Source organism: Oryza sativa, chromosome 3 (genome assembly GCF_034140825.1).
Source record: "Oryza sativa Japonica Group chromosome 3, ASM3414082v1".
Lineage (NCBI taxonomy): Eukaryota > Viridiplantae > Streptophyta > Magnoliopsida > Poales > Poaceae > Oryza > Oryza sativa.
Window position 1 is genome coordinate 9,357,040 of NC_089037.1, and position 11,407 is coordinate 9,368,446.

The 11,407-nt window shown below is 45.6% G+C and overlaps 2 protein-coding genes across 2 annotated transcripts; one reads left to right on the forward strand and one right to left on the reverse strand.

Annotated features, from left to right (window-relative positions):
* Nucleotides 1–868: 868 nt before the first annotated feature.
* LOC4332408 (uncharacterized) lies at nucleotides 869–5,648 on the forward strand. Its single transcript, XM_015775245.3, has 11 exons — nucleotides 869–1,349; nucleotides 1,440–1,574; nucleotides 2,022–2,088; nucleotides 2,248–2,344; nucleotides 2,456–2,552; nucleotides 2,637–2,720; nucleotides 2,940–2,980; nucleotides 3,614–3,679; nucleotides 4,939–4,998; nucleotides 5,097–5,148; nucleotides 5,226–5,648. The coding sequence occupies exons 1-11, from the start codon at nucleotides 1,178–1,180 to the stop codon at nucleotides 5,300–5,302; spliced, it is 948 nt and encodes a 315-aa protein (XP_015630731.1). The 5' UTR covers nucleotides 869–1,177; the 3' UTR covers nucleotides 5,303–5,648.
* Nucleotides 5,649–7,167: 1,519 nt separating this feature from the next.
* On the reverse strand, nucleotides 7,168–10,114 carry LOC4332409 (putative clathrin assembly protein At2g25430). Its single transcript, XM_015775246.3, has 2 exons — nucleotides 9,875–10,114; nucleotides 7,168–9,449 (listed from the first exon to the last, which is right to left on the reverse strand). Exon 2 carries the CDS (start codon nucleotides 9,332–9,334, stop codon nucleotides 7,379–7,381), a length of 1,956 nt encoding a protein of 651 aa, XP_015630732.1. The 5' UTR covers nucleotides 9,335–9,449; nucleotides 9,875–10,114; the 3' UTR covers nucleotides 7,168–7,378.
* Nucleotides 10,115–11,407: the final 1,293 nt, after the last annotated feature.

Consider the following 11,407-nt stretch of genomic DNA (forward strand, 5'->3'; position numbering starts at 1 on the left):
TTCAAAAAAAATTAAGTAATTATTAATTCCTTTCCTATCATTTGATTCATTGTTAAATATATTTTTATGTAGGCATATAATTTTACATATCTCACAAAAGTTTTTGAATAAGACGAACGGTCAAACATGTGCTAAAAAGTCAACGGTGTCAAACATTTCGAAACGGAGGGAGTATATATGTATCATCCTGTTATACCACCCGATAACAGCTTATACTGACAAGTATCGAATATGATATCCACCTATATTATCATTCGTGGTACAGAAGCACTCAATTTGATGCAATATTTTCTTCTCCATATTCAGCCTACAAAAAGATCCTCAGTAGCAATAGAAGTAGGAAAAAAAAAAGTTAAGAACGTACATTTTCATTTTATAAATTTGCATTGATATACATTACCATAGGAAAATTGTGATAAATATACTCGTTCCGCGCGCGCGAAAATACAAGTAGGTGACACGTGTGGTGCGAAGCTGCAGGACGGATAACTGGGACTGTCCCGCATCCAAAAACGCGACCTAGAAATGTGGCAACCCACTGGCCATCGGTATCGACACGGTCCCACGACTCAAGCGTGCAAGAGGCGCGATCCTGTGGCCTTGTTCCCGCAAACCCGACTCGGTGCCACGCGCCCGAGTCACAGGACGTGCCGCTCTACCGACACATAGGACCGCCCCAACAATCGGTCTCACATCTCCGCACCATGTTGTGTGAGCTGCTCCGCATCCCGTGTCATGATAAGTGTTTATTTTCATAAATTCTCTGAATGTATGTATATAACGTAAATTCTTAAAAAAAATTGTGCATTCCTAAATTGTTTTCACTAGAAATTATACAAATAGTCCGCCGCTAGTTTGTTACCCGCTTGCGACTTTTCTGACACCATATGTGCCCGCTGCTTCAACTGTTACCACACACGCATAACACCATTCTACTTTGGCCACTGCTGCATGTTCGACGAAATGCCCACGCGAGTACGCCACTAAGATTCGCCCCGCATCTACGTCGATTCCCCGGTTCCCCCTCGCTTCCCGTCGAGGAATCCGGCGAGATCGAGGCGCCCCGCGCTAATCCGGCGATCCTCGCCGTCCCGCCCCGGCTGGATCTCCGTGCTGGGTGGGGGGCGGCCGCGGCCTTGATGGTACTTCGGATCCGGAGGACGAGGAGGCGGCGGCGATGAGCAGGCTGGCGTCGGCGTCGGGGCTCCACCGGCTGCGGCGGTCGCCATGGGAGGTGCTGTGGTCGGGGCTGGCCTCCTGCGGCCTCACGCTCCTCTCGCAGCTCGCCGTGGCCATGGTGCCCCGCCTCTTCCCTTCCCTCTCCCTCCTCGCCATGCTCCCCGTCGCAGGTTCGTGCCCGCTTGCTTCCTTTTGCTCCCCCACCCCCACGCGTCTGATTATGTGCGAATTTTGATGTGGTTTGGTTGCGTGGTGCGCAGGCGTGGTGTTCCTGGCCGTCATCGTGGTGGGCAGGTTCTGGAGGAGGTTCATCGGAGTGGCGGCATCGGCGCCGCTGTTCGTACTGTTCAACATCCTCTTCTTGTGGGGCGTCTACGTGTTTGTCATCCGGGGAGGTGAGGTTATGGAGCATTGCATCAGTTGGACTCCGTAGGATGGGCAGCATTCGCGATCTCTAGTGTTAGAACTTGCATAGTAGTTTGCCGTTGTGATATGGCATTGTTCTGAGTAGAAGGAAAGCATTATTGACAATGCAATGCACTGGATAATGTCTATTGGTATACGCATATGGCATTTTTGTGGTGTCGCGTCGATTTGGGTGAAGTTAATCACCTTTCCTGGTGAGTTGCACTGCACAGCTTAGCTAAATACATGTCACTTCAGTACGATTTAGGGCTCAATGCAGTGTTCATAGGTTGCCATAAATGGGTCTAGGTATGTAGCTTGTTAACCTTTGATATTTGGAAATTTATTGCATTTATGATGTCACCTGGTAGTAGTATATAGGTGATGAGTGTATCTAGTTTCTGTAATGTTTCTATAATTGGTTGTTTGCTTTGCAGGCACTTCTTCCCTGTTAGATATGGTAATTAATGCTGAATGTGCAATGCTTTTGTTTGGACTTTACAGGTTAGCTCTTCTGAATGTTCTTTCACAATGCACTTAGCTAAGTCTAAGATACATTAGTCCATTTACATTATTGCTGTGCAATTCATAAGCTTAAGTTTACTGATATTAGCGAATTATTACCTTGAGGATGGAGGGTTTAGTTCTGTTTCCCGACTGCAGGATATTTTCTGGTGATCCTGGCATTGTGATCTATGAATCTTCATTTTTCGAAGAAGCTGGCTGTAAGGATTTTGTGGAAGCTATATGCCCGAGTGAGGTGCTGAGGAATTAGATATTTAAATGGTTCTCTTATTTTTAGTTACTAATAATACGAGACGTTGAGTTGTTGCATTAACATGTTGACATGTATTCCTCTTTTTTGCTATAGAAATTTTCATCACTTCCAAGGGTAAGGCACTGTAACTGCTGCAAAGCAAATGTTAGAGGTTATGATCACCATTGTCCTGCATTTGGTAACTGCATAGGTATAATGTCCCATTCTTTTGTGTGGAGTTTTCTTTATCATATGTTATAAGCACATATTCTGAATTGCAGTGTGTATTCTGCAGGACAGAAAAATCATCGGCTGTTTATGGCCCTTTTGACAGGCTTTGTTGTCGCTGAATCGACATATACAATGTGTTCAACTAAATGTATGTATCTTAACCTCCTTGCTCTGTAAAAATGAGTTATCAGTTTTCTTGAGTTAGCAATCTGCATTGCTTTAATAACCATAACAATATTCTATCGTTCAACTAACGATAGCGAACGTGTAACAGTTATTTATGGATTTTTCACATGTCATTTAGCAAAATAGCATTTCAGAGCCATGGATTTCTACATTAAAGCTTCTTTTTCACTCTGCTTTACAGATATCACTAGATGCATAAATTCTGGAACTATAAGATCGGAGGTATCATCTGGCATCATCTTACTTTGCATATGCTGCATACATGGCTTGCCAAGTGATATAAAAACTACATTATCAAGGCAACTATGTAATTGTGGTTTTTGCACATGCTATTGAACTCATCTCGACAAATAATTGTTCTTTTAGGTGCTATGTCTTTAGGAGTGTCCACTGAGTACCTTTGAATAGTTCTATACCATGAGCTGAACAAAAAGATATTTTACTTCTAACCTTGTACTACCATTGCACTATTTTTGAGGCAGTTTGTAGTGTGGATAGGAGATGGCATCGAACTTGCAAGCCTCATTGTCAAACTTTAGGATAGTAAATTTTAGCATCTTTATGGTATTTAGGCACAACAGGTGCATTTGTGTTAAGTGGTATTTTCTTTTTGTACGGTAGATTCATAGTAGCCAGGCATTTTTTTTTCCTCACGATTTTAGATGCATTAGAATTAACATGAGTGACCATCCATGTGTAAATCCTTTAGGCTGTGTGATCTATTCATGATCTTATCATTCATTAAAAAAACACAGAGTCCCTCTTTGATTTGTCCATAAAATAACATCAAAATTTCTGATCAAATGTTAATGTGTTATAATGACTGATACTGAGGGTACTTTGTTTACTTCACAGAATCCTATGTCTGTTAACATGGTAATCGGCACAATGCTCTTCTCTGTTCTCCAAGTGCTCTGGCAGGTTTGTCCTAATCACTAACAACTGATGATGGATTTTACTGCTAAGAGATTACCTCTGCACAATTGCACATGCAGAAGGGAAAGATATTGTTTTGAGAAAAAAAAAATCCCATGCTCCAGAACTGTTGGCTTGGAATTAATTGCTAACGAGGTAAATCTACCAGAATACAGTAGATGTCTTGTTTCACAGGATATTCTGAAAAGATGTAAAACTGAACTCATGATAATGAAGGAATGGTGTGTTTAAATAATGCTCAATGCCATCGGATCGCAGCTGGTGATGATAAACTATCCAATCAGTAGTCGACCAGTATTCGCTGGGATAGATCCAAGATATATAACTGTTTAGAAGATAAAATGTGTACATAAGGAAAAATGTCAAGTTGCATACAAAACAAATTGTTCCTACAATCCCACTGAAACTAACGTCACAAAATAATAAAATGAAGACAAAGCGCAAGGTACCTGGGGATTTGGAACAAAGTTACATCAGTATATCATTGTTGTCAACTTGTGAAAAACAAAGTTGAAGAAATGCAACCAAGCAACCATTCAAATATTTATTTATTTATTTTATTTTTTTGAGAAAGACCATACGGCCCAGCCTATATCGAAGGCCAAAACGGCAACATATCTGGGGGTTGCCCAGTTTACAAGAGTGCAAATAACAGGAAACCTGGCTAAAGTTGCCCAAACAGACCAACATCAACACCTCAAAAGGACTGACCAACATAGAGAGAGAAGCTAAGGACCAGAAACTCTAAACACACAACCTGAAGCAGACTAAATTGCTAACCATTCGAATATTGATCTAGTCTATTTTGTTAGTCTGTTCTTAACAAAGTTCAATCCAAAAGTGCTCACACTTGTGGTTACTATGGGAAGTATCAACACCAACTTGAGAACCCCACATGTTTATGTCGATGTTTCTTATTAACTTCAACAAATATTGTAGACATCCCACATGGTTCTTCATTGCCCATATTTTAATAAACGATTGTGGGCTGATTGGTGACCGTTGAACATAAGTACATCACCACTATATCCTGGTTATTTTCATGTTTTACAGGGCGCCAATCTGGGTTGGTATTCCATGTGCTAGTTTGGTCTGTCATTCCTTTGACTAATTTGCTAAGATAGAGTATTCATGGATATCATCGAAGACTGGCTGCATTTGTATTTATAATGGACGTTCTAACTAAACTTTTTACTACCTATTTTCTAATCATGCCACAACTAATTTGGTTGCTTCCTTGCTAGGCTGTGTTCTTGATATGGCACATATATTGCATCTGCTTCAACATCAAGACAGATGAGTGGGTAATGTCAAACTTCCCATGCTTTGGACTCTTCCTTCATCAATTGCAGGCCATCTTCTCGTTTGCTGTTTCTTATAGCTAAGAGGTGAGATTTTCCAGATAAACTGGAAGAAATACCCTGAATTCCAGATGAAGGAACAGCCTCAATCAGGTGCCTTTTCATGTACATCCTGTGGTTTAGTGCACATTTCCTCCAGTGGTATATTGACCTGATTCGCCTCCGTGCAGATTCTGGAGTAAAGTTTGTGAATCCATATGACAAAGGCGTGCTCTGTAACATTATAGAATTTCTGAAGCCGAAATAACACGAGCTGATCCTAAGTACAGACGTTAAAAACATGGGAAATCATTGCATCAAGTGATCTGGAATTCTGAAAGATTGTTTTGCTTCTTACAGCCAAATTGATGGGAATTTGTTGTGAGCATCATTTGGCCACTAGTAGCTAGTTAGATCAACACGCAATTGACACTCTCTGAAAACTTCCTTGTTGAGCGGGAACTGTATTGCAATGGATGCTGCATCGGACGTGATTTGGGCGTTCCACCCAAGTACATACATCTTGTAACTCTAGAAAATGATTCATTGTGTGGATTGAAGGAATACACATCGTATTCCTGCAAGCAATATTTTGATGCTTTGAGGTGCCAGTATATTTTCTGACCATGTCGTTCTGTCGTGCTGAAATCTTGAGGTAGGATCCAGCAATTAGGCAAAGATGGGCTGGCTGAGTCTGCAGATCAGGATGGAGGTTTACTTGGTCCAAGTGTTCTGCTGTCATCTTCTCAGCCGCCACTAGAAATTATCGTAAGAAAAGGATGTTCCAAGGCGTGGAATGGCCAAAGCCCAAATTGACAGCGACGTGCTGCTTATCTTACCGGGTCAGGTTGTCGCCGTCAAGAAGAGTGGGCATGCTTTGCCGTGTCAGGAAAGCGCGCACTCAGTTTTCCCAGTAAACCCAAAACCCTCAGCTTTAGTAGCCAGCTTTTATTAGTACGTGAATCATTGACACATTCTTTACCCATTACTCATCATACTTTATACTCGTACAGCTCCTTTAACGAATGGGATTAAAAGGTGTTACACTAATCACTATGGATGTTATGGTGTACTATTACATTCTCTCCATTGATCCCAATCATTTTGTCGCAGATGTGCCATTGGAAAAGAATGGCCAAGTGAGGCGCACTTGGAATGTGAGAACTTTCCTGATTATGCAGAAATACTTTCCTGATTCATGCGGAAATTGGAATTCAAGGAGGCCCATTTGGAATGTGAGAGCTTTCCTGATTATGCGGAAATTCTTTCCTGATTCAAGGCAGAAATCGGAATTCAAGGCAGGTGTCATGCAGAAATCGGAATTCAAGGCAGGTGAATACTCGCTTATCGCTTAGGCAGGTGGATACTCGCTAATCACAGTTGGGAAAACAAGGTTCCAGGTTTCCCTTTATTCTTTTCACAATCCTGATTGTTAGTATCTGACATCAATTATGGGAATATAAGAGATTCCCATATGGCCATCCTGATCTTCGTAGACATGAAAAACGAGTAGGCACGTCTTGTATGCTTTTAGCCAATTGTTGAATTATAATTGAAAAACCACCCAGGAATTTGAGAAATTTCCACAACCATCACTCATAAATATCTGAAGTGTCATGTAGGAAATTTGGAATTTGAATTTCACCAAGTTAATTTAACGAAACTTTCTATGTCGGGGGACAACTAAAACATGATAAGGTCCTAACAAGAACAGATTCCATAACTTACACCGGCCGCAAGGTAAAACAATTCACTGAATCCTGTCCTAATCATGTCATAGCTTTATTTCGAAGGCTGTGTTTAGTTGGATCTAAAGTTTGGATTTTGGTTGAAATTGTAGATGATGTGACTGAAAAGTTGTATGTATGACAGGTTGATGTGATGAAAAAGGACTGAAGTTTGGATCCAAACTTTGGATCCAAACACAGCCGAAGTCAATTTCCGAAACCATATCATGTCAACAAAAAGATATAATTGATTAAGCCACCAAACATGATACCCTTGATACCAACAACCAATTAACCTTTCCAACAAACAAAGGCGATCTAGATCTGCAAATTCGGAGCATTAGCAGGTAAGATTATAAGATGTGACATGCTGTACCACTGTCAGTTATACCAATAACAACAACAGTGAGAAAGAACAAGAACATAAGATTATGTAATCAACTATAGCCACCCTTAGATGCCGCAATTGGTTCCAAACAAATAGAATTACATATAAGAGACCAAAAGGTTTGATCCAGAGGCAGGGGAACAACAACTGATACTGGACAACCCCAAGGCTATGAGATCACGATACAGAACAAAATTCACAGCAACTGTAAGGATGAACAAAGAATAACTCAGTAAGTGGGGTAGTAGTACCCAGTATTTGCAGTGTAAGCCATTGGCATGGGGTTCGTGTTATATGCTGCAGGCATCCCATAAGGCATGGCTGGGTTGGGGGCGAAGCCATTGTTGTAAGCCCGATCGAGCTTGGCCAAGCTTGACTGGCCCTGCATGCCATCCCTCTGGTACTGCTGCCACATCATCTGTTCCTGAGTCAAGAACTGCTGCTTCTTCTCCATCTCTGCCATCTGAACATAGGACGGTGGTGGGAAGCTAAGGGACGCCGCAAACGGGTCTCCACCAACATTCTGCATTGAACCATCTGGTGCTGGCAGAGCCAGCACTTGTGTTTTCTGTCCAGCCGGAGGTAGAGCAACGCTGCTGGCACTCCCAGTTGTCACTTGTGCATTGACATGCTGGCGCACGGCACCCTGATCATACATACCATTCAGTAGCAATGGATCCATACCACCTGTCATTGTGGCCTTCTGCTTGGACAGATTGCTCGCTGTCTCCACAAGGGCAAGTTCCCAGTCAGCCTTCCCAGGCTCAGCTGCAGGATTCTGCCATGCAGAAGTCACCTCATTGCCACCATTTGAGGGGAAGGCCTCCCATGAGCCATTGCTTCCACCAGCTGCAGGTGGCCCTTGGAAGAGGGCCAGAGCAAGCCGGTTACCTTGCTCATCTGCAGTCACAGTTTCTTCTCTAAGATCCACTAAATCACCCTGGGGTTGCGGTGGGGGCTCTGGCTTTACTTCCTCCTCCACCTTCTCAGGTTCAGGCTCCTTGTAGTCTTCTGGTGCTGGCAGTGCCTTGATTTCATTCATATCTGGCTCAGGCTCTTCCTCCTTTACAGGTTCAGGCTCAGGCTCCCGAGGTGGGCTCTTGGGCCGCTTTGCTCGGTCCCTCATAAATTCCTCCAATGTCTCCAGCAACTTATCGGTAACACGCTGCACCTCTGGGTACTCTGATGACCTAGCGACCCCAGTTTCCTTACACCAGCCATAGAATGCACAAAGCTCGTCAATCTGCTTTGCGGCGCTGGCATATGCCTCAAATGCCTTCACGCACTCGGCATACTCCATGTCAAAGAACCTATCCAGCAGCACTGCGAGCACCTCACATATATCAGCATAGAGCTGGAAGCTCTCTCTCACAATCTGATACAGCGCGACCAGCACCATCCTGCTGTGCTTGGCACCACCTGTGGGGCGGCAAGCAAGGAACCTGTCGAGCAGCTGTTGCAGGTGGTGCATACGGGCAAGGACCCGTTCTGGCTTCATGTCTCTCACTGGGGTCGGCGGCTTCTTGTCATCAGTGTTGTTGTTGCCGTTCCTCTCACGGTAATCATCATAACCACCATATCCATACCCATTTCCGTTTCCAGGGGGTGAGGAGTATGAGGGTGACCGGCGACCATATGGGTCAGGTGATCCCCAGCGGTCACGCGGTGACGGGCCATTTGCACTGGAACTGGCGTTGGAGCCGGAGCCTTGCTTGCGCTCATGGAGGAAGAACTCAAGGCGCTGGTCGAGGTACAGCGCATAGGTACGGACGAAGGCAGAGTGGTCCCATGAACCGGAGTGAGCCTCGTCGCGGAAGTCGGAGAGGTTGAGGAGGCGAGTGCCCCTGCGCGTGGCGTGCAGGAGCTCGCGGTGGAAGGAAGGGTCGCCGTCGGCGAGAAGGCGGTGCACGAGCATGAGCGACTTGAGCGCGACGACGTAGTCGCGGGTGCGGGACAGCCTCCGGGAGCATCCCGCGACGGCGGCGGCGACGTGGGCGCGGGAGCCGGAGGTGAGGTGGAGGATCTCGCGGATGTGTCGCTCCTCGGCCGGCTCGTCGTCGTGGCTGGTAGCCTTGACGATGAGCACGTCGAGCTCCGGCGCGATGTTGCTGGTGACCTTGGCCAGACCGATGCTGGTCTGGTCCTTCACCGCCCCCAGCGCCTTCCGGATCGTGCTCGACGACATCTCGCCGTCGCCCGCGCCTCCTCCTCCTCCTCCTCCTCCTCCTCCTCCTCACCAACAAACCACCAACAACCGCGGCCGCAGCAGCAGCAGCCGCCGCCTCTTGCTCGGTTTAGATCTGAACAGAACAAACACCCACATGAGAATCGGAGATAACTTCGCCCTGTTTGTTGTCTGTTCTCGCGCAAACAGGGCAAAACCAGCGCGGGATTTGCTCAAAACCAAACGCGGATCCCTGAAATTCCGCAACCTTCTATCCTCAAAACCCATCGGAGTACCTACCGAGCATGAGATCCGCGGAGTCGGGAGGCGAGATCTCACCCGCGGAATCCACCCAACACCGATGAAATGAATAGCTAGATAGAGATATTAATTAATACTACTAGTCGACTCTTAGCTTATCATCAGCATCTATAGCAGCAGCAAACCGTAGCTAAGCCGAAGCTACTCTCTCCCAGCCAAAGCGGCAGCCGGCGCCCTCCGGCTTCATCGTGAAAAAGGCACGGATCTAGCGAGCGAGATCGATCCAAGCGAAAGATTTACCTTTGCGGTAGATCCGGGAGCTCGAGATCCGGGCGGTGGCGCGCGAGCACACGCCCTCCCCTCCCCTCTCTCTCTCTCTCTCTCTCTCTCTCAGCTCTGTCTCCGGCCTCTTGGGGTGGGAGACCGGGAGCTCTGGGGCTCGTCTGAAACTGCGGTCCGCGGAGGAGGCGAGGGAGACGAGGGAGGAAGAAGCGAGGCAGGCGGCGTGTGTGGTGGTGGCGCGTTTTTGTGTTGGGGGGCGTTTGGTGCCTTGCTGTTTTCAGATTTTTATATTTTGCGCGAGGGGAAGGGAAGGAAAGCGAGCTTCGCGTGGCTTCCTTCCGCGCGCGCGCACCGACGCGCCCCCTCGGCCGTCCGGGTTTTCCCAAAAATATTTTCCACTGCGAAAGGAAAGTGGGGTGGCATGCCGTCGCGCGGGGGGAAGCCAAGGCCAAGCCGCGGTTGACCGCTGCGCCGCCGGCTGTGTTGTGCGCACACGCAAAGCGGCGGGCGGGTGGGCGGGGGCGTTGCACCGTGCAGCTCCCGGGTGTTTGGGGGGGGGGGGGGGGGGGGGTTTGGGGGCTGCGCGGATGTGAGGCCGGGACGGGAGGGGTCGGCGCGCCGTTGACATCGGCGTGTGCGGGTGCGGCGGAAGCTGGCGGGTTGGTCGGTCTGGCTGACCCGTCACGCCAAAGGTGACAGTGTGACACACACCCCTGCGCTGCGTTGGGGGGGCCTGTGGTTACTTCTGGGCAGACCGCATAGGCTAACACGATGGTCGTCGGAGATAGCTAAAGCAGTTGATGGTTAATACTATACGGAGACTATTCAACTCTGTTATGCACGATGAAAGAAACTGTCATAATGATTATCAGTTCAAATATAGGCTTTGCTAACGATCCAATGAGAGTTGCAAGGACTTTGGTATTTTTATTTTAGTAGTATATATTAAAAATGAACTTTTCAGCATTTGATTCCTTACTAACATACAATTGAAAATTATCCTATAAAATCGAAGTAAGAGGTTGCTAATTAGTTTAGATTAATCCTTAACGGTCGAGTAAAAAAAACATAAAGAATATTGTAACAAATGGACATTATAACATTTTCATTACTTCTTCAAAAAGTGTTTCTTTTTTATGTAAAAATTTTCTTTCCTTGTAATTGGACATAATGCATAAGAAGGGTTTAAGCTGCTCAGTAATTAGTATCATGTGCTTGTCAGGTTCGTACATAGATCCTCCATTTTATATTTGTAATTGAAAGACTCCTTTGTTGCTAAATACTCCTCAATTGCAGGTAATAATTGCATCACTGGTACATCTACAAATAAAAAATTTAGTTAGCAATTATTTGAATGCCCATATTGTATATTATATATCGACAAAAAGAAAAACGTTGGGAAAACCCCTCTTGATAGGTTGCGGTGCTCTATCTAAATCAAGCTAGTTAATTGCTAAACTGCTTAATTATTGTAATCACCTCCACAACACCACTGATACATCTTGCTAGATTAGATCTTTTATCTTTCAAGGGGATTAATATACAATCTGG